Source organism: Oncorhynchus kisutch, linkage group LG7 (genome assembly GCF_002021735.2).
Source record: "Oncorhynchus kisutch isolate 150728-3 linkage group LG7, Okis_V2, whole genome shotgun sequence".
Lineage (NCBI taxonomy): Eukaryota > Metazoa > Chordata > Actinopteri > Salmoniformes > Salmonidae > Oncorhynchus > Oncorhynchus kisutch.
In genome coordinates this window covers 5,313,947-5,337,186 of record NC_034180.2, presented here as the reverse complement: position 1 = coordinate 5,337,186, position 23,240 = coordinate 5,313,947, and the positions used below count along the sequence as shown (strand labels likewise).

Below are 23,240 nucleotides of genomic sequence, written 5' to 3'. Positions count from 1 at the left end.
GGTACCGGTGGGCACGAGGGGGGGTGGGGCGGGCAAGGAGGGCGCATCCTCATCTCAGGTTCCCCCAGGAAGCACAAACTCCAGAGACGTCTCTTTTGTGTTCCGTCTCTCTTTCTCCCTCTTTGTTTTCTGTCTCCTTCTCTTCCCATCGTCTCCCAACCACAACAAAGAACCACACAGCAGAGCACGGTGCTCAGGTGACTCCTGTGTCCTCCCAGGGTTTCGTCTCGGTTACAGAAGCGCTAGTCATAAGACACGGAGACGAAGGCTAGGGAGTAGGAACACTATGGAAACTAGCATCCTGTTTTGTTCTGGTTTGGTGTGTATTTGCTTGATGCCATATGGGTTCTTTGTTAAAGTGGGAAAAGGCAGAAAGTTTAAAAAAGGTCAAAAGAGAGAGGAAAACTTCCCTGAGGAACAGTAATGAAAAGAGGAGTGTGACAGAAACATGCGGACGGAGGGACAGAGGGATGAAGGCCTCTCCTTCCTCCGCGGTTGGTCACAGACCGCATTACATTATCCTGCCTTTATCCTGACTATCCTAAATGGAATTAGTTCCTGGAACGTTTGAAGTTGTCGACGGTTGTCAGGCAGAGTAAAGCGGGCTGTAAGCACAGGGACCGTAATGTCTTACAGTGAGAGTGTGTGTGTGTGTGTGTGTGTGTGTGTGGGGGGGGGGGGGGGGGGAGCATGTGTGCATGTGCTTGCGTGTGTGTCGGTCGGCTGATGAAAAGCTTCAAAAAGTGGACCTCTTCAGCTTTTTGATTTTGCTTCCTTGGGATCCCCATTAGCTCTCGCTGAAGCAGCAGCTACTCTTCCTGGGGTCGACAAAAACCTCAAACCTGACAAGTAACAGAACACTGATACACTGACAGACAAGGACAGTCGCACAAATGTAAAATACAACGATGTACAGAAAAGGAGCGGGAAGGCAGTTCCATGATCATGGCTCTGTATAAGAGACCCCTGGTGGTATGTCTTGCGTGTCTGAGCTGAATGAATTTTATGCAGATCATCTGGAATTTTCATCACAGTAATATTTCTCCTAAAAGCTGAAAGGAGAGAAGCAGTTAATCACTGGTGAACCCTGAACCGGGAACGACTGGCCTGCATGTTGTTGATGTTAGTTCTGTGTGTGCGTTTAAGGGCGAGGTGTGCTGCTCTGCTCTGGGCCAGCTGCAGCTTTGCTAGGTCTTTCTTTGCTGCACTTGACCATATTACAGGACAGTATGAGACAAGCTCAAGATGAGACAAGCTCAAAATGCTGAACAACTAGTACAGTTGACATTCGTGTCAAAAACGCAGAACGTGTTTTTATAACAGACATAGCTCTCCCCATCTTCACAACAACTTTGTCAATATGACTTGACCATGATTATTGACCTTCCAAAATGATACCTAGGAGTTTATCTTCCTAAAATTCTCAATGGGCACACCATTTATACACAACTCCAGATGAGATTCAGGTCTTAGAGAATGTCTTGAACCAAATACAATGTGTTTAGTGTTAACTGTATTTAAGACCAGTTTATGATTGAATACCCATTCTGATACTTGCTGTAATGCCTTGTTTGGAATTTCAATGACCTCACCAGCTTTGGGTGCTGACAAGCTTTTACCTTGAGAAGGAGCGAAGGACAGAGGGAGGGGTGGAGAAGAAAACCAAACAGTGTGTCAATCGTTTGGACACACTCTCTTCCACGCCTCTGGCTACGTGAGACGCCAAGCACATGTAAACAGGAAGCCTTTTGACATAGCTGGGGAAGGGACAGGAGAGAGTGTGTGTCTGTGTGCGTCTTCGTGTGTGTGTGTGTGGGCGTATGCCTTTAAAGTGAATAGAGCAGGGGGGTCTGTGGCCCAGCCTTGGATTTCACAGCCCCCCTACTTCTGAGAGAGAACAGTTACCATCTTTATCCTTTATTCTGTTCTCGGCTGGATCTTTAAACAAAAAATTCCAGGTGCCACCACAGTGCACTCGCACACCCACGCTATCCACACCACTCTGTTTAATATCATGAGCTCTTTCCAGTCTCTGTGTAATCTGTGCATTTTGCAGGGCCACACCTGTCACTGGTTAGCTGTTAGCTGGGGAACTGGAACACCTACAGCACATGTCCTAGTTTAACGAGACAACTGCAGATTCACTGCAACACTGTTGAACACCAGACCTAAACAATGGCCAGGCCTCAATGCAAACATGACGCTCAGAACCTGTCTGAGAGGCATATACACACACATATACACCCCCCCCCCCCACACACACACAGCTGAATTCCTTTTCCTAACATCAACTATTTTAAGACAAAATCTATTCCAACCACTACTTAATTTCCTCCTAGCTGGGCCTGTCTATACTCTGGGGAATGCAAACTCACATTCTAATGGCATTTAATATAGAAACGCACGACTTCAGCACTTAGTTTTTTCTGTTCTTAATGAAGCCAAAGAGGTGTTAATGAAGGTATAGGAACTCCTAATGGAAGTGGTTTAGGTAAGAACTTTATATCACTAGAACCGCCGGGATTCCAGTCCTAGAACAGCTTTGTAACGTCTACATTTTAAAGGTTAGCCCAGCACCTGTAAGCCGAGGTGTCTAGAGACAGACTAATGAATGTAGTTTCATGAAGAGGTAGGTAAAATTTTTATCGTTAATTATGTTCATTAAAATATTTTAAATTTCATGTTTTTAAAGGTACAAATCTGACATTGTCAGCTGTTTTTTTCTTAGGTTGTTATTTTCTTACTCCCAATAGTTTGACACATTTCCATTCTATATCGATCTAAAGAAACAAAACTAAAAATGATTAATAACATTTGTGGGTGTCAGAGCAATGCAATAAAATGCTTTCAAAACTCGATGGTGTAGAGTGCCAAAGAGTGCCATAAAACGCCACCTGTCACACAAGTGCTCTTTGAAAAATAACACAAAACGAAAAAGTCATGGTCGCTCTGAGAGAGGAGATGGGGTGAGAGCGATAGAGGAGCGAGAGAGCGAAAGAAGAGTGTTGCTCACACGTGTACTTCAAACCACCAAGGCCTGCTAATCAACCATTGTGTGAGCTCACCCAGCCAGAGATACACTCCGTCCACTGGGCTAGGTGAACCTGAGAGAGAGAAGGGGAGAGACTGGGCGGGTGAGGAAGACAGAGAGAGAAAGAGAAAGGGCAGATGGGAGAGAGAGAGAGGAGAGCAAGGATGGAGCTGATATAATGGCTGTGAGTGAAAGAGGTAAATGTGGGAGAGAGAGAAGGAGAGAGAGAGAGAGGGAGAGAGAGAGAGACAGAAAGAGAGAGAGCAACAGAGAGAGAGAGACAGAGAGACAGAGAGAGAGAGAGAGAGAGAGAGAGAGACAGAGAGAGAGAGAGAGAGAGAGAGTGACAGAGAAATACAGGGAGGGACAGAGACAAAGACAGAGTCACAAAGCTATATGTGATGGCGCTCTAGGGGCCACCTGGGGAAACTTAATCAAAAAAAGGTTGGCAGCTCGGGAGAGAGAGGGAGCAGAGGGCAGCAGAGGAGAGGAGAGGGGGAGTAGAGGGCAGAAAGCAGGTGACAGGGTTCTCTCTCTCTCTTCACTTTCGCCTTCAGAACAAAGTCAAACCCTGAGAGTCATAATCCAACAGTCTGTCACCACGCCTTGGGGTTAACCCTTCACCTTCACCAATCAGTGGGCTTCAATGAACATGCCGACATACACTTACAGTATGTATTCACACTAATTCTTGAGTTCCCTCAAATCCTCTCATTGTCAAGTTCACAGCTGCATCTTCTCAAGTGAAGTGGTCACAAGAGGAAAGGAACGCTGAGCGACACCAACTCTCATTCAACATTCTTTCCCAACAACCGTGTTTCACCGATCCCTCATTGTCAGTGGACATGTCGGGAAGTCGAGCCGTGCACGCTCCTGTCCTTCAGGTGGCCCGAGCCAATGAAGGAGAGATAAAAGAGAGAGATAAATAAAAAGGTGTGTTGTGCATTACCGACCGGACTCACCATTATCGCTGTCCGACTTGTTTTCGTGCTCTGTGTCGGTGAGGGTCAGGGCCGAATTGGACCGGCTGGACAGGCACGAGTTCCGGCCGCCCGACTTCACCCCGCGGCCCCACAGCCGCATGGCACGCTCCGGTGACATCACGCCCTCGTTCTCGGTGTCCACGTCGGAGCCGGCGCCGACCGAGTAGCCGCGGTGGGGGAGGCCCATCTCGGAGCAGAAGGCCAGGCCGCGGCGCGCGGACGGCTCGCAGATCCCCAGTTGTCTCAGGTTGAAGTTCTGCCCTGAGAGGAGAGGAAACGAGATGGAAGTCATCAACACTAGAGCCCTGAACATGTATACCGGTCACTAAATGTCTTCCAAAGGAAAAACTAGTGCCCCTTTACAAGAGAATACAGGAAGTACAGAGTAGAATAAAGGGAGTTTTGAGAGAGGAGAGGAAACAAGATGGAGGATCTTAAAGACTCTTTCACAAAGAACAAGGTTGAGGACATCAACAGTTTCAATAAGAGAGGCGCTGGAGTATTTTATTCTAAATGTCAAGCATTTCAGACATATTTAAGAGAGCTAGCATTTACCAGGGAGAACAATTCAGTGGCCTTTTACAGGAGAACACAGGGAGTACAGCTGATCTAACTTGACAGTAACTTGGCAATAAAGACAAAACACCTTGAACCCTGTCACTAACAGATCATCTGTCACATTAAAACCTCTTCCTGCCCTATCTACAGGGGATGGGGGGGAAAAATCTATTCAGTTACATATTGGGATGTTATTTTTGACGTTATCATATCGTATCGTTTTTAAAATATCGCAATATTATTTTTACGCTAGTTGGCTGTACCTGCACCAAAACTTTATTTCCATAACTGATTTTGTTTTCTCAAAATGTGTTTTCTCCTGGTTCTCTCTTGTCTCTCTGCAGCAGACATATGGGGAGCAATATGTTTGGAACATCAAATCACAATAAAATCACAGTATCAAATCGCAATACATAATATCGTATCAGCACTTAAGTATTGTGATTATATCGTAACTTGAGGTCCCTGGTAATTCTCAGCCCTAATATCACCCAGCCCCCCCCCAAGGACCCTCTGACCTCCAGCCTCCCGACCCTCAGATCCATCCTAGCACTGAGAACCAGACAGACAGACCCCCCCCCTCCCTCCCCAGCCTTAGTTGTATTTGACCAGTGGCAGATGGATAGATAGATGGCTATATAAACTGAGCAAGAATATAAACGCAACATGCAACAATTTCTACAATTTTACTGAGTTCATATAAGGAAATTAGTCAATTGAAATAAATGCAATAGGCCCTTGTGTATGGATGTCACATGCCTGGGAATACAGATATGCATCTGTTAGTCACAGATACCTTTTTTTTTTAAAGGTAGGGGCGTGGATCAGAAAACCAGTCAGTAACTGGTGTGACCACCATTTGCCTAATGCAGTGCGACACATATCCTTCACATAGATTTGATCAGGCTGTTGATTGTGGCCTGTGGAATGTTGTCCCACTCCTCTTCCATGGCTGTGTGAAGTTGCTGGATATTGGTGGGAACTGGACCACGCTGTCGTACACGTCAATCCAGAGCATCCCAAACATGCTCAATGGGTGACATGTCTGGTGAGTATACAGGCCATGGAAGAACATGGACATTTTCAGCTTTCAGGAATCGTTTAAAGATCCTTGTGACATGGGGTTGTGCATTATCATGCTGAAACATGAGGTGATGGCGGTGTATGAATGGCACGATGATGGGCCTCAGGATCTCATCACGGTATCGCTGTGCATTCAAAATTTTTTTTTTTAACTAGGCATGTCAGTAAAGAACAAATTCTTATTTACAATGACAACCTAGAAACAGTGGGTTAACTGCCTTGTTCAGGGGCAGAATGACAGATTTGTACCTTTCCAGGTCAGGGATTCGATTTAGCAACCTTTCAGTTACTGGCCCCATTCTTTAACCACTAGGCTACCCGCCGCAACGTTGACATCAGCAACCCGCTCGCCCACACAACGCCATACAACCCGCTCGCCCACACAACGCCATACAACCCGCTCGCCCACACAACGCCATACAACCCGCTCGCCCACACAACACGCTCGCCCACACAACGCCATACAACCCGCTCGCCCACACAACGCCATACAACCCGCTCGCCCACACAACGCCATACAACCCGCTCGCCCACACAACGCCATACAACCCGCTCGCCCACACAACGCCATACAACCCGCTCGCCCACACAACGCCATACAACCCGCTCGCCCACACAACGCCACACAACACGCTCGCCCACACAACGCCATACAACCTGCTCGCCCACACAACCCGCTCGCCCACACAACACGCTCGCCCACACAACGCCATACAACCCGCTCGCCCACACAACCCGCTCGCCCACACAACGCCACACAACCCGCTCGCCCACACGCCGTCTGACATCTGCCCGGTGTGAAGAGCACATTTCTCCAGCCAGTGGCCATCGAAGGTGAACATTTGCCCACTGAAGTCAGTTACGACGCTGAACTGGCAGTCAGGTCAAGACCCTGGTGAGGATGACGAGCACGCAGATGAGCTTCCCTGAGACAGTTTCCCTGAGACAGTTTGTGCAGAAATTCTTAGGTTGTGCAAACCCACAGCTTCATATCAGCTGTCTGGGAAGCTGGTCTCAGACAATCCTGCGGGTGAAGAAGCCAGATGTGGAGGTCCTGGGTTGGTGTGGTTACACGTGGTCTGCGGTTGTGAGGCCGGTTGGACGTACTGCCAAATTCTCTAAAACGACTCTGGTGGAACTTTCTGCAGTCAGCATGCCAATTGCACGCTAAATCAAAACTTGACATCTGTGGCATTGTGTTGTGTGATAAAACTTTTGTGGTCTTTTATTGTCTGCAGTACAAGGTGCATCTTGATTTACCAAACAGGTGGATGGATTATCTTGGCAAATTAGGAAAGCTCAGTAACAGGGATGTAAACAAATCTGTGAACAAAATTTGAGAGAAATAAGCTTTTGGTGCATATGGAAAATGTCTGGGATCTTTTATTTCAGCTCATGAAACATGGGACCGACAATTTATATATTTGGGAATAGGGTGCCATTTGGGACGCCACGGAAGAGAGAAGGGAGAGAGCCATCTCCCAGGTGCTAACAAAATAGAAACTGACAGGTAAATGGGGCCTAGCCAGCATCTGGGGAGGCATTTGGACTGGAGATGTTGAGCAAAAAAATATCCTGCATGGGCTTAAAAAGAAAGAGAGAGAGAAAATACAAACAAATCCTGTGCTGACTTTTTTTTTGTGATGGGGGTTAGTGGGGTGCAGTATCAACTGGCCTGAAACCCCCAGTGAAAACACACTGTAAACAGCACTAGCTCCTAGAGGGGACTAGGAGGGGACTATCAGGTTTCATCTGACTCTCAGATAACTGCAGGGGCTTAACATTCTGTTACCCAGGATCCCACGCTGGACTCCCAGCACCGACCGTTGTATCTTACCACGACCATACCTGACGAGCTAACAACATGCTAGCAGTTAGCAACCCCCCACCCCCCTATTTTTCAGCACTATAAGACCAACGCCCTAATGGAAAACTCTCATTATCAAACGGAGGGAGACACCCTAAACTTTTATTTTATGGAGCCCCCTGAAGACTAAAATCATCAGTAATTCAGATAAAAAATGTGTTTAATTTAGCAAATCTGTTCCTAAGCATTCCCACAAATAGATAGGACACACGTGATCGTGTCTCAATGTCATCAAGTAATGAAAGGATTGTTATTTCAAATCCAATCTCTTTTAGGGCTTAGTTGTTGTCAATTTGTTCGATGTTAATTATTATTACTAATTATGGTAATTAGGTTCCGGTCACCCGACCATCGGCTCCGATAAAAATCTGCTAGTCTACCCCCTGCACTAACGACTGAAGTAGAGCATGACGAAACAACTAAAATGATACATATTTCAGTGAAACACTACTTGCTAAAGGCAATTTATACCGCATTGGAGGAGCGAGCCAAACGCCTAAAGAAATATCCAACGCAAAACAAAATATCCGAAGGGGAATCTAGTCTCCTCTAGCAAAACATATCATCGCTGAAACACAACTGAAACAACACATAGGCCTAATGCTGTAGCGCAAAATAGCACGCTATGATACAGTCCATTTTGCTTAGGCAGAGCAGAACGCATTCCGCAGCTCAAGCTGAACTCGTTAGCATAACAAAAACACGGTTCGAACCATGCTAACATAAAGGGCACTTCAGTGCTTGCCCACTGGGCACAAACTGATTGAATCAACGTTGTTTCTACGTCATTTCAATGAAATTACGTTGGTGGAATAGACGCTGAATTGACGTCTGTGCCCAGCAAAACCCAACAACAAAGAGCACCTTGGAACGGCCTATTGAGCTAGCCACTGTTTCAGTGCAAGGAGGGCACAACGCCAAGCCCACAAGGCCCAACGATAAATGCCCTATAAAAGCGTTACTTGCGGGTTACTAATGTTGGCTGGCGCGTAGGAAACGGCAAACATCACTGGAGGGGCTCAGGGTACATAGCAATCATTTACAACGCATGAAGCAAATACACATAATGTCTGCAACTTATCAACTCATCAACTGAGAGAGAGAGCGAGAGCGAGAAATATTTGGCAGAGGTTGCTGTGTTAATGATTGATCTCATATGTGACTGCTTTGGTTATATCTAATGCGGTAACATTATGCAGGCTGAAAGGAATTCAAGACCCACTAGTATTGTATAAAACAATCCAGGCACAATTCATTTGCATTGCAAAAAAAACACAAGTAAGAAGGTACAGTAGCCTAACTAAGCAGTATAACGTTAAATACAGTAGATTTGGAGCCACCGAAATGATCAAATAACTGCAATCTCTATGGAAACCATTCATTGAAACTCCCCAAATTAATTTGAGAATATTTGCCAAAATATTAACAGATAAAAATCCCAAGTGTAGAGTACAGAGACTTAGTAACAGTGTTTTCCTCTTGCAGGCAGACGGAATATGGTGTGTGTGTATGAGCACGTGCATGTGTGTTCTCGGGGAGGGGTAATGTGGTGCAGATGGGAGAGAAGATGGTGGCTGCTCTGCTATGTTGTCCTGGCAGACAGATTGGTAGTTAAGGCACTTCCAATCTGGTTGGTGATTTCATAAATATCTCAAGGCCTTGAAAGCGTAAAGTCCCTACTTCAAAGGCGACGCCGCCACCTCAACAAGACAAACGGCAACAACAGCCGTCAACAATCATATGAAGTCATCAGGGTGGAGTTAAGGAAGTGTTCCACATTAAGGCTTTTATTTCTGACACACTGACTACACTTTTCATTTAGTTTAACTAATAATTAATGAAAACTTACAACATAATAGTACTACTAATAATAATACAAAATTTAAAAAAATCATATTTGTATTATTAATAATAATATGAATAAATATTATAATTTTAGTATGTATAATTTTACATATTTACATTTTTTTCTCAACATTAATATAACAATTCTGAATATGCCATCGAACAAAGTACTTCTTAGAAATATCTGGGAGAAAATCATGTACAAACATTTCCTAAATTTGTAACAAATTGTACAAGACACAGTAACCATGGATCAAAATGAATTATTTATTTATCTGGGTCCTCATATGCCAACACAACTACAGGCATGGAATTAGAATACTATATAATAGTATAGGATCTCTATGAATACAGCCAATAATACAATGTATAATTCCTCTTAAGGCTATTAACCATTCTACTACAATTGAAGAGGCTTGCATTTTACGTTGGGGAATTTTAAAACATGATCCAATTAAAAATAGAGTCTGTGATACATAACTCATTTAGTTCCTTTTTTAACTAACGCTATTAATGTCCTGCAAAGCTAAACTCTTTTCTCTCGCTTAAAGACATTTATGTCACACTTACATTTGGATTTAGACTGCATTCCATTCAGTGGGTTTAGCTGCCGTGGTGATAGGAACGGGCTGGCTAAAAACATGCCTGAACATGTATAAACATATATATATTTTTTTAAACTTATAAATGCTGTGAAATGATTGTAAAAAAATATTATTCCTTCCGCTATTCAGTGATTATCGTATCTCATTTAGTGACCGTATTTAGTGATCATTTTTGCTTCAGTAATAAGTTATTATATTACTTTTGAATCCTTAGATTAGTATACATTCACTCTGATAACGTGTTCTTCCAGCTTAGCTGATTTGTGGTGAATAACTTAATACAAGACTAGCTAATATTCACTCTTTTTGGGGATAATGGAAAGTGGTTCACACCTCACTACCTTTGCAGTTGTGAAAATGACTGTAATATAAACGTAATACAAGTATCTCAATGAGAGGCAACTGCTTTATATTCCACAGGCCTGGGTAAAATGACCATATCAGTGACAACAACTACATATATGGCTTCGTTCGTATTAAAATATTGAAATATTTAATGGTCCAAGATTCAGACAAATACATTCTTTATCTCATTTAGGGTGGAGTATTATTTAACTGCATTTAGATTCAAATATTCAAATGTTGTTCTCAAGCTACATATAAGTCATCCTCATTGTGAATTGGTTCTGATTGCATGCCATGCCCCACGTGGTAGTAGAATCCAGAAGTTTCACAGCACGGTCAAATCATTGGTTGATCAGAAAAATATGAAAAATATTCCAAATTCCCTCCGAGATCATTTACATTATAAGAAGGATAAAATATTGACTGTGAAATCTGTGGATAAAATACTGTCTGGAGCAAATCTTTGATCTAGGAATAAGAGTGACTACAAAGGCTTGTTAATTACATACATAACTAAGATAGTCACTGCAGTTCAATTAAAATTATATACATTTAAATGAGCACCAATTAGTGTGGCAATGAAAATGTACATGATAAGATAATAAAATAAAATAAAAAATAAATTAAAGTAATGGCGTTTTTTTTTCTCTCTCCACTATTTATGAATTGTTAATTGGAGTGGAGGAACAATCAATGAACTAGTAATGAACTTCAAAGTACTTTTGTTATGTTTCTGGAAAATATGGATGGACCTGGTAAAACGCTTTGCCTCCATCTTTCCACAAACCAGTTCATGTCATGAGTTCAAAACAGTTCCAGATCTATGCGCTCGCTGTGCGTTATAAAATCGAATAATTACAAAAATCACTGTTTTTTATTTTAGCTCTGATGGTCAACAAGTCTAATTATTCCAGTTTAAGTCCATCAAGTTTCACAAATGAATACTGTCCCGCTATTATTTCTGAAGTGACCAAACCATTTAAGGTCAATGTCAAACCCATAGAATTTGAATGAATAGAATGGGCATCCCCATTCAGGGCAAATAGGTTCCAAACCCGTTCTACCTCTTCTATTTCTATGGTGTCACCACATTAACATACAGTATAAACAAATGGTACTAGCTATATTAGCATAGCATAATGTCACCATTAGCTCCTATGAGGGCAGGTACTAAGTGAGTTACTGGGCAAGGAGACAGAAAGAGGTGCTTAGCCAAGAGGCGTGTGTGTAGTGCTTAAACATAAAGTGCTTAAGTCTGTCCAGCGAACGCTGTGGCCCAAAAAGTCCAGTGACCGAGTGGCCCACTTAGGGGACTAGCTCTGCCAGCGAGAGGCAGAGATGGTGTCTCGATAATAACTTGGGGGGTGTTTATATTTGTTCTGTTACACACAAGTGAGTCGCCATTGTACAGCGCCCCTGGAGCAATTAGACTTGCTCAAGGTCACACTGACAATTTTCTATTTTTTTTATCTTGTCAGCACCCTTCGGTTACTGGCCCAACGCGCTAACTTCAGGGCTACCTGCCGCCCCCATCTGTCTTGTGTCTGTTAATATGGGGAGGATGTCATACATAGCCCCAACCTACCCAGACTGTTACCCCTTTCCTTACCCCAATACCCCCATCTACCTGTCAACACATTACCCCTGGAGCTCCTTATCAGTTAGACAAGCCCCAGTGTTCATGATCAACACTAACCATGCAGCTATTATATACCATTTAGCAGACCCCTTTTATCCCAAGCCACTTATAGTTATGCGTGCACACATACATTTTTACACATGGGTGGTCTCGGCAATGGAACCCACTATCCTGGTGTTGTAAACGCTACGCTCTACCAGCTGAGCTACAGAGGACCAGCATCTAGTGAGATACCAACCAGAGAGGTAATGAGATTCTTTCTTTTTGGATTGAAACTGTAGCTACAACATGTTTTCTTCATGACATAAGTGCACTGTAAATGTAATTACACCTAGTCCTTTATCCACAGAAACGGATTCCTCATAGGGCAGGGTCGCGTCCTTGAATGCACTTTAAAGTTGAAGTAGTCAGCCCTTATCCCTTATCTAAGGTAAACATTTGAGCTGTGGCCCAGCTCGGTGGCATAAGTCAACATGGAGGGGGCCCACCTGAGGTAATCGTATGTAAACAGAGACTTCACCTCTTAGGGTCCAACCTAAGGAAGAGTTCATGCAGGTACAGCTGACCGTAACTACAGAGTAAAACCTACAGACAGCTTGGAATGGAATGGCAAAGGCACTGGTGCTCAATTGAATTTTCCAGTCCTGGTGATCATATTTACATTTTCCAGTCCTGGTGATCATATTTACATTTTCCAGTCCTGGTGATCATATTTACATTTTCCAGTCCTGGTGATCATATTCATATTTTATAGTCATGGTGATCATATTTACATTTTCCAGTCCTGGTGATCATATTTACATTTACATGCCTGGTGATCATATTTGCATTTTCCAGTCCTGGTGATCATATTTACATTTTCCAGTCCTGGTGATCATATTCATATTTTATAGTCATGGTGATCATATTTACATTTTCCAGTCCCGGTGATCATATTTACATTTTCCAGTCCTGGTGATCATATTTACATTTACATGCCTGGTGATCATATTTGCATTTTCCAGTCCTGGTGATCATATTTACATTTCCAGTCCTGGTGATCATATTTATATTTTACAGTCTTGGTGATCATATTTATATTTTACAGTCTTGGTGATCATATTTACATTTCCAGTCATGGTGATCATATTTATATTTTCCAGTCTTGGTGATCATATTTATATTTTATAGTCATGGTGATCATATTTACATTTTCCAGTCCTGGTGATCATATTTACATTTACATGCCTGGTGATCATATTTGCATTTTCCAGTCCTGGTGATCATATTTGCATTTTCCAGTCCTGGTGATCATATTCATATTTTATAGTCATGGTGATCATATTTACATTTTCCAGTCCTGGTGATCATATTTATATTTTACAGTCTTGGTGATCATATTTATATTTTCCAGTCCTGGTGATCATATTTACATTTCCAGTCCTGGTGATCTTATTTTAGAGCCAATAGTCAAGGTGGTATAAGAGGTTCCAGTACTCAAGCAGTAGAAAAAAATGGAGGTGCCGGATGATACTCTGTACCGGTAAGTACCAGGCCCACCTCAAGCACTGCCTACATGGTCAGCCACAGGGCAGCGCACTTAGAGCATGCTAGATGCCTTGCTCAAAGGCACAACAGCAGCGGATATCTAACTAGGCTAACTAGTACCTTGTCGGGTGTACTCGTCCTGTTCACGGTGCACCATCTCCTTCACTCTGCTGCTGTACAATAGTCTGGAAGAGTCCTGGTGGTCGAAGGCCTTAAGCGTCTCGCTGGAGCTGTACGACTTCTGGGTGGGTACCCTCGGTCCCGGGCCACCGCCGCCACCACTGCCGCACTCCTCGCTGTCGCCGGACGAGCCCGTGTAGCGCCTCTCCTTGTCGCGCCTGCTCTTGGTCAGCGAGCAGTAGGGCCTGCGTTCCTTCACGTCCATACTGCCAGCATGCTTCGCCGAACCCGGCGGATAGACACAAACACAGCACGGACCGGGACGCTGGAGGAGTAGGAGGATGGGGAGGGGGGAGGTGGAGGAGGGAGGGTCCGCCCAACCCGCTCCGCTTAGGCTCGGCTACCTGGAGAGAGGGAGGACAGGGAAAGAGAGAGAGAGAGGGAGGACAGGGAAAGAGAGAGAGAGAGGGAGGACAGGGAAAGAGAGAGAGAGAGGGAGGACAGGGAAAGAGAGAGAGAGAGGGAGGACAGGGAAAGAGAGAGAGAGAGGGAGGACAGGGAAAGAGAGAGAGAGGGAGGGGAAGAAAATCAAAGGAAAAGCGTGAGACACAGCGGTCAGATAGCGCTAAGCTGTGTACTTAATCTTCCCGGGATCCTTAAATCCTCCCCACCTTCTGGAGTGTTCAGCAGTGTGTGTGTGTGTGCGCGCACACTTGCTTGTGTTAGTGTGTGTCTTGGCAGGGCCTGAGTGCATCGGAGTGAGGAGAGGCAGGCAGGAAACAGCCTTTGGGAACTGAAGTCGGGAGGGCAGGGGTGAGAGGGGAGAGGGAGTGGGAGTGGGAGAGGGAGTGGGAGTGGGAGATGGAGAAAAAAGCCAGAGGTAAGGCGGGGAGAGGAGGGGGGGGACTTAATTGATTACGCCCGTCCCCCTGATCTGGTATGTGTCTAGAGTTGCTGATAAGTACGACACATCCATTAGATAAAAAGACCTGACTGAAAGCAAAGAATAACGTGTGTGTGTACATGTGTACATGTGTGTGTATCAAGGAGGAAGGAAGAAGAAAAGGAAAACATTTTCAGTCTTTCATTAAGCCCTGATGCCATCGAGAATTAATCAAATCTACAGACAACATCCTGAGAACAAAAAATAAAACAACATACTTCTAATGGAAGACAGAGGAGCAATAAACGTGTGTGTGTGTGTGTGTGTGTGTGTGTGTGTGTGTGTGTGTGTGTGTGCGTGTGTGTGTGCGTGCGTGCGTGTGTGTGTGTCAGAGTAATAAGTATTGCATGGAGTCCACCCGGGGGTATGCTTATTAGCCAAAAAAACTTTCTCTGCTTCAAATTTTTTGGGGGGGAATCCTGGCTGGCCCTTTTCTGGAGGTCTCCCAGAGATTGTGCTTGGTACCTCTTTCTCAAACATTTATTTGTTTCAGACTTCATTCGTCGTTTTTTTGAAGTTATCAAAATATTTCTTGATAAGGTTTTCCTGCGTCAGTTTTCTAAACTCGTCCCAGATGATAGCAAAGCGAGGGAGGCAGTTGGGAGGCTTGGAAGGTGGATTCTTCCTAATGAAATGGGGAGAGATGCTTCTACGGCCGTATAAAATCTGTGATGTGGAGAACACAGACGGAATCATGGAATCCAGACGTTAAAACGGATTTCATCAATATTCCAAAAATGTATTCAACTTAGTAGGGAATCAACTAAATGAACTGAACATGTATTAATTTGCCCAAGTTTATCATAAGACATGAACAGGATGCATCAGGGATTTGTATTTCCTGTGACTTTCTGAAGGGGCAGGGAGAATTCCCCATGTCTGTGTATGTGACAGTTTGTCTAGGTTTTCACACCAAAAATGTAAATTTAAAGAGTGGTATCCTGATCTGGTTTAAGCATTGTTGTGGACTTACAACATCCAATTTAGTTGTTTTTCTATTTTTTTTTAAATGTGATTTTCAGAGCAAAAATTAAAAAATAAATAAAACAGGAGAAAACAGAAACCTGGAAAAACAAAATGGAGAAAACGGAATTTGGGGAAAAGGGAATCAGGGCAAAACATAAAACGGATTAGATAGAGCTTCTGTTCAGACGAGAAGGGCATCAGCCTTTCTCTGCCTTCTCTCTCTCCTCACTATCAGGAGGAATAATGACAAAGAGAGAACAGGCGTTATTAAAAGGGAAACGTTAAGGTATGCCAGGCTGCCGCTCCTGGTTGAAAAGGTTGACAGCATCATTTGCATGTTTTCCCCACACAGCGGTGTGTGTTATCAGGTCTTCCTAAGCATGGCAGTGGATAGACAGAGTATTCCACACACCAAATACAAAGATACACAATGACGACTAAATTCTCATCTGCCCAGACCTAACACCCCCATCCCTAGTGCATGCCTTATTGTTGGTGTTAAATTGTATCAATTTGTTTCTCTCATTTTCCCATGCTATTTCAATGTTTCTATAATAAATCATTACATCTTTCCATTGGATTAATGATGCGGATTGATTGATTCCTACGTTTTTCGTGGTCATCTTAAGTAGACAAATAAGTCTACAGAGGTGCATATGAGCATCAGCAGCCCCAACAACGCCCCATCACTCATGAATATTAATACTGATTCAGTATGCGGAGAGGAAGAGCGAGAGAAAGAGAGGGAGGGACAGAGAGGGAGAGACAGAGAGGGAGCGACTGAGAGGGAGAGAGAGAGGAAGAGCGAGAGAAAGAGAGGGAGGGACAGAGAGGGAGAGACAGAGAGGGAGCGACTGAGAGGGAGAGAGAGAGGAAGAGCGAGAGAAAGAGAGGGAGAGAAAGAGAGGGAGGGACAGAGAGGGAGAGACAGAGAGGGAGCGACTGAGAGGGAGAGAGAGAGGAAGAGCGAGAGAAAGAGAGGGAGGGACAGAGAGGGAGAGACAGAGAGGGAGAGACAGAGAGGGAGAGACAGAGAGGGAGCGACTGAGAGGGAGAGAGAGAGAGGGAGAGACAGAGAGGGAGTCGACTGAGAGAAAGACGGCTCCTCACTCTGCTGGTTTATAGTTTTGTAAAAATGCATTGAGGCAGATAGGAGTGGAGAGTGACAACTGAGTGAGTGAATGAGTAACGGAGGAAGGGAGGGAGAGGAGGAGAGGTGACTGAGCTGTGAGAAGTGCTTATGGGGGAATGAGACTTAGTGTGTGAATCAGATCAGCAGCAGTGTGGTGATCTGTCAGTAAGACGGCAGGTAGCCTAGTGGTTAGAGTGTTGGGCCAGTAACTGAAAGCTTGCTAGATGGAGTCCCTGAGCTAGATAATATAAATATACAGAAATCATTTCAATTCACACACATTTGTTATCTCATAACTATTCCCCAGGTCATTGCTGGAAATGAGAATGTGTTCTCTGCCAACTCACCTGGTAATATATATATATATATATATATATATATATATATATATATATATATATATATATATATATATAGTGAATGAGTATATATATATATATATATATATATATATATAATTTTGCACACAGTCATGTGACAAAAGTAAAAAGTTTATGACTGTGATTATTTTATTGGATAATATAATTTTCAGTTTGACTTAATACTAATGTGCTGTATTTTATACAGAGAAAACATTATTAACGTCTCCTCTGAACATTATATGTAAAACATTACACTAAAACGGATTTAATCACTGAAAACAATTATTCATTCAAAACCAAAATGGGTGAATGTGACCAATTCCCCCCCCCCCCCCCCCTCCGGTGACACAAAGAGAGTGACAACGTTTATCTGATTTGTCTGAGTCTAAATGAAATTAGGTCTGGCTGATCAAGTGCATTATTGGTCATTAAATTCCTAATTAAAAAGTGCTTTGGTTCAATGACTGGAGCCAGAGTTTTAAACTGGAATAGAACACTGTGGCTGCAACACTATTATGGTAATGTTTTCACATAATAACATTAGCCAAGATGATCTCATTTGTACTTCAGTCAGAAACACAGACAGGAGAGACTGCCGTGGTTTACACAGTTATACTTCAACAACATTTCGCAGGAAAATGTTTCAATAATTGATAGCTATGCATTGACATATCCGGGCTCCCGAGCGGTCTAAGGCACCGCATCTCAGTGCTAGAGGCGTCACTACAGCCACCCTGGTTCGAATCCAGGCTGTAGCACAACCGGCCGTGATTGGGAGTCCCATAGGAGCGGTGCACAATAGGCCCAGCATCGTCCGGGTTTGGCCGGGGTAGGCCGGGGTAGGCCGTCATTGTAAATGAGAATTTGTTCTTAACTGACTTGCCTAGTTAAAAAAAGGTAAAAATAAACAGAAATATGCATTGACATACTGTGTGCTTAGCGACAGAGTTGAAATAGTTTGTTCTTAAAATGAAATGCTGCTGGTTCATATAAATGTCATCCTTTGATTTGTCTTTTTATCCTTCGTCTCTTTTTATGGAAACTTACAGTCGGATTTTGATCACAGACAATAAAGGAAGTAGAGACGCTGTCAGTTGTCCTACCTGATGGAAAACACCCAAACTAAAAGAAATACCCAAATTAACAATGACTAAAACCTTTCATTGTATTTGTGTGTGTTCTTAACTGACGCCAATGACCGCTGCAACAAATCTAATTAAATCCAAATCACTCAACTGTCAATACTAAGTAAACATACACTTGCTAAACCCGTGGGCCAACTGAAGTGAAGGGCTTTTAAACAGGTGAGAGAGAGAGAGCTGTAGAGTTACTGTGGTTTTACAGTGGAACAGCAGAGCAGGAACATCCACTCCTGTGACAGACAGGACTGTTTTGCATGTAAGTACATTACCTACGCCAACACACACACACACACAGTCACACACACACACACACACACACACACCAGCTGCTGCTGCTGCTGCTGCTGCTGCTGATGTAAGCTCATTCCTGTTTTATTAGTTCCCTTCTCCATGTTCTTTCAATCTTCACTATGATAAAAAGATGCAATCGTGATACCTGTGAACACACACACACACACACACACACACACACACACACACACACACACACACACACACACACACACACACACACACTAACTCGGTCATATTCTCTCGAGCCAGTCAAACACCTCATCAGCAATGAACTGTGATGCTGACTGTCACGAGTGTGTTTGTGAGTCAATCTGTGTGTGTGTGCATTATGCGTGAGTGTGAAGTCATGTGGTGAACTGAGATGACAGAGAGGATTACTCGTTTTACCTGAGGCTCTAACGCACGCACGCACGCACGCACGCACGCAAGCACACCCAGGGGTTATTGGCAGGTTGTGTGTGTGTGTCTAGATGAATGTGTGTGTTCTCCCCAGGGCTGTTTACGGGGTGACCTCAGAGAGGCGCCTGAGAAAGCCTGCTGCTTCACCTCAGGGACACTCTGCCCCCTGCTCCACAGGACACACACAACCCTGCTGCCCTCCTGTCTACAAACCACCGCCTCCGTCAGCTCCCACAGGGGTGCTGGGTTCAGCCAGCCACCTCAGGCAGTGTTTGTCCCCTCTTTCTAGGAAAGGCCATCCGGTACCACAGAGGTCTGAGCAACACACTCTGCTCATGTATGTCACATGTTATTCAGTACGAACACATAGATCAATGACTCGCAGCATGAGAGAGGGAAGGAGGAGAGGAGTGGAAGAGGAGAGAGAGAGATCAAAAATAAAGAGAAAGAGGAGGGTGGGGTAGGGAGTGCAAGCAGTGAAGCAAGAGGGACAGAAACAAGGGAAGAGAGAGAACCAGAGAGAGAGAGAGGGAGAGACAGAGACAGAGGCAGAGAGAGAGAGAGAGAGAGAGACACCGAGAGAGAGCCAGAGAGAGAGAGAGAGAGAGAGAGAGAGAGAGAGAGAGAGAGAGAGGTAAAGGCCAGGGACATGTAGTTTATGTACTAAGAGAACAATAGGAATTCCTCCATCATTTACTACCACTGCCACCATTCACTCCTTAAAAAAACACTCCCTACACACTTCTCCCATGCAACAGCTTGGAAGCATCAGGCGCTGCTATTCCACTATCCCACTGTTTTTAATGTGGCTCTTTCTTCTCTTAAATAAACACGGGATCCCTCAGTGGAATGATACAGAGCCAAGGCACAAGGCATCCTTCCCGTAATGTGAAGCAGACATGGGGCGGCTGCAATTTCTTACAGGGCTGTATTCATATAGAGAGTAGGAGTGCTGGTCTAGGATCAGATCCTCCCTATTCTTGTAATCGTAATCATTATTTTCTAAAAGACTCCACTGATTCTAGATCAGCACTACTACACTGAGACATTTTAAGAATTCTGGCGCAGGCATCTTTGCCATAATGTGAAGCAGACAGAGCCGGTCGGGGTGGCTGATCTGCATCTATTTTAATGGGTTGTTCAGCTTTGGTTCAGCTCTATCTGGATCTGGTTCTCCTCTCCTCACTCCTCACTAACCCTCCCTGTCTGGTTCAGAACTGAAACCCTCCCTGTCTGGTTCAGAACTGAAACCCTCCCTGTCTGGCTCAGAACTGAAACCCTCCCTGTCTGGCTCAGAACTGAAACCCTCCCTCCCTGGCTCAGAACTGAAACCCTCCCTGCCTGACTCAGAACTGAAACCCTCCCTGCCTGGCTCAGAACTGAAACCCTCCCTGTCTGGCTCGGAACTGAAACCCTCCCTGTCTGGCTCAGTACTGAAACCTTCCCTGTCTGGCTCAGAACTGAAACCCTCCCTGTCTGGCTCAGAACTGAAACCATCCCTGCCTGACTCAGAACTGAAACCCTCCCTGTCTGGCTCAGTACTGAAACCTTCCCTGTCTGGCTCAGAACTGAAACCCTCCCTGTCTGGCTCAGAACTGAAACCATCCCTGCCTGACTCAGAACTGAAACCCTCCCTGCCTGCATGACTCAGAACTAAAATCATCCCTGCCTGACTCAGAACTGAAATCATCCCTGCCTGGTCAGACCTGAAACCCTCCCTCCCTGGCTCAGAACTGAAACCCTCCCTGTCTGGCTCAGAACTGAAACACTCCCTGCCTGGCTCAGAACTGAAACCCTCCCTGTCTGGCTCGGAACTGAAACCCTCCCTGTCTGGCTCAGTACTGAAACCTTCCCTGTCTGGCTCATAACTGAAACCCTCCATGTCTGGTTCAGAACTGAAACCCTCCCTGCCTGGCTCAGTACTGAAACCCTCCCTGTCGGTCTCAGAACTGAAACCCTCCCTGGCTGGCTCAGAACTGAAACCCTCCCTGTCTGGCTCAGAACTGAAACCCTCCCTGTCTGGCTCAGAACTGAAACCCTCCCTGCCTGGCTCAGTACTGAAACCCTGCCTGTCTGGCTCAGTACTGAAACCCTCCCTGCCTGGCTCAGTACTGAAACCCTCCCTGTCGGGCTCAGTACTGAAACCCTGCCTGAAACCCTGGCTGCCTGGCTTAAAGTAGACATACTATACATGCAGGCATGCATGCGCACGCACACACACACACACACACACACACACACACACACACACACACACACACACACACACACACACACACACACACACACACACACACACACACACACACACAGGCACAGACACAGACACAGACATAGGCACAGACACAGGCACAGACACAGACACACACACACACACACACACACATGGGAAACATTGTATAACAACCTAACAATCGTTGCTGGAACTCAAAGAAAGCAGATTAAAGAGGAAGGAGACAGAGGAGGTTGTAACAACTTTGTTTATCCCACAAATGTTATCATAAAACAGGGCGGTTTTCTTTTAATCTTATGGCAGCAGGCAGATTATGGGAGTCATCAAGATACGGAACGAGGGAGTGGTGGATAAGGAGAGAGAGAGAGAGAAAGGGAGAGAGAGCAAAAAGAGAGAATGAGAGAGGAGGAAAGTGGGAAAGAGAGAGAGGAGAACCTGACCCATATATATTGTGAGAGGATGTTTCTGTGTATTCCAGGTTGCCTTGGGGTTCTCTCTCTCTCTATCTCCCTCCCTCCCTCTCTCTCTCTCTCTCTCTATCCATCCCCACTCCTCCTCCCTCTCTCTCCCACTCCTCCCCCTCTCTCCCCACTCCTCCCCCTCTCTCCCCACTCCTCCCCACTCCTCCCTCTCTCTCTCCCTCCCTCCCCCCTCCTCCTCCCTCCTTCTCTCCCTCCCTCCCCCCTCCTCCCTCCCTCCCTCTCTCTCTCTCTCTCTCTCTCTCTCCCTCTCTCTCCCCACTCCTCCCTCTCTCTCTCCTTTCCTGTAAGATAATCAGAGGATGTATAAGGTGGCAGAAGTAAATAGAGACAGAATGTCCTCTGTCTCCTCTCATCCCTGTTAATGGCAGTGAGGTAGTATAGCTACCCTGACCTTCTCCCTTGGTGTCCTCTCTGTTTAATACACAAACTATCATGTTTGCGCACACACAAGCGTTGGGCAAACTGCTGAACACACCCCCTACTATAACTTGTCTCAGATTGCTACGTTGAAGATGAGCAGAGTGATGATGTTGATGTTTATGATGGTGATGCGGCTGATGCTTTTTTACTAGCATTACATCATTACTACTTTCCATGGTATTCCTCACAGACACGAACACAGATGCTGCAGTGACAGTACTATCTCAGCCAGACAGCCTCGGCTCTAGTCTGCTTTCTCTCCCCTCTCTCTCAGCTTCTGTGTGGCAGCCTCACAGAACAAGAGGCATGGCCACCGAACAAGGGAACACAAGGGAAGAGAACGAAGAAAGAGAGCAGGAACAGGAGGCAGCACGGAGAACGAGATGGAGAGAGGGAAGAGAGGAAGAGAGAGAGAGAGGGGGAGAGAGACAGACAAAGGGAGAGGGGGAGAGAGAGAGAAGAAATAGTGAAAGATATTTCTTCTATGAGAGCAGGAGGCAGCGTTGAGAGAGGGATTGAGAAAAAGAGAACAGTTTTAACTGAAGGCAGAGTGGTAGTGGATGACGTTAGCAGCCAGCCGGTGAGAGAGTCTAAGCAGAGAGACTTATGGTTTGGGGGTCTTTACGGAAGAAACCTAGCATTGCAGATGTTGTTTTTTTAGTACACTGTGGAACATGGTGTGAAATTGGAACTCCTGGGCTGAGTTACAGTCACAGCAGTGTTCTGTGGCCAGACGGGGGGGACAGAATCAGCTGGAACAGAAAACGTTCAATGGAAGGAAGTCGCCACATATGAAAAACAAGAGAGAAATAAAAGGTACCGTATAGGTTATCAAGTCAGGCTGAGAGAGAGGTACCGCTCAGGACTAGGTACCACACAGAGTGGAGAATGGCAGATAGAGGATAACGAGAGAGAGAGGTGAGGAGAAAGAGAGGAGAGAGAGAGAGGTGAGGAGAAAGAGAGAGGAGAGAGAGAGAGGGGGGAGGAGAAAGAGAGGAGAGAGAGAGAGAGGGGGAGAAAGAGGGAGAAAGAGAGGAGAGAGAGAGAGAGGGGGAGGAGAAAGAGAGGAGAGAGAGAGAGAGAGGGGAGGAGAAAGAGAGGAGAGAGAGGGGGAGGAGAAAGAGAGGAGAGAGAGAGAGAGGGGGAGAAAGAGAGGGAGAAAGAGAGGAGAGAGAGAGAAAGGGGAGGAGAAAGAGAGGAGAGAGAGAGAGGAGAAAGAGAGGAGAAAGAGAGGAGAGAGAGAGAGAGGGGAGAAAGAGAGGGA

The 23,240-nt window shown here is 45.1% G+C and overlaps 1 protein-coding gene across 1 annotated transcript in view; it reads right to left on the bottom strand.

Annotated features, from left to right (window-relative positions):
* LOC109900466 (teneurin-3) overlaps positions 1–23,240 on the bottom strand; it is a 383,528-nt gene that overhangs the window by 278,636 nt on the left and 81,652 nt on the right. The window contains exons 3-4 of the mRNA XM_031828225.1: positions 13,604–14,007; positions 3,994–4,275 (exon numbers count right to left, since the gene is read on the bottom strand). Coding sequence (XP_031684085.1) covers positions 3,994–4,275; positions 13,604–13,868 — 547 coding nt within the window. The 5' untranslated portion in view covers positions 13,869–14,007. The remainder of the gene's footprint in view (positions 1–3,993; positions 4,276–13,603; positions 14,008–23,240) is intronic.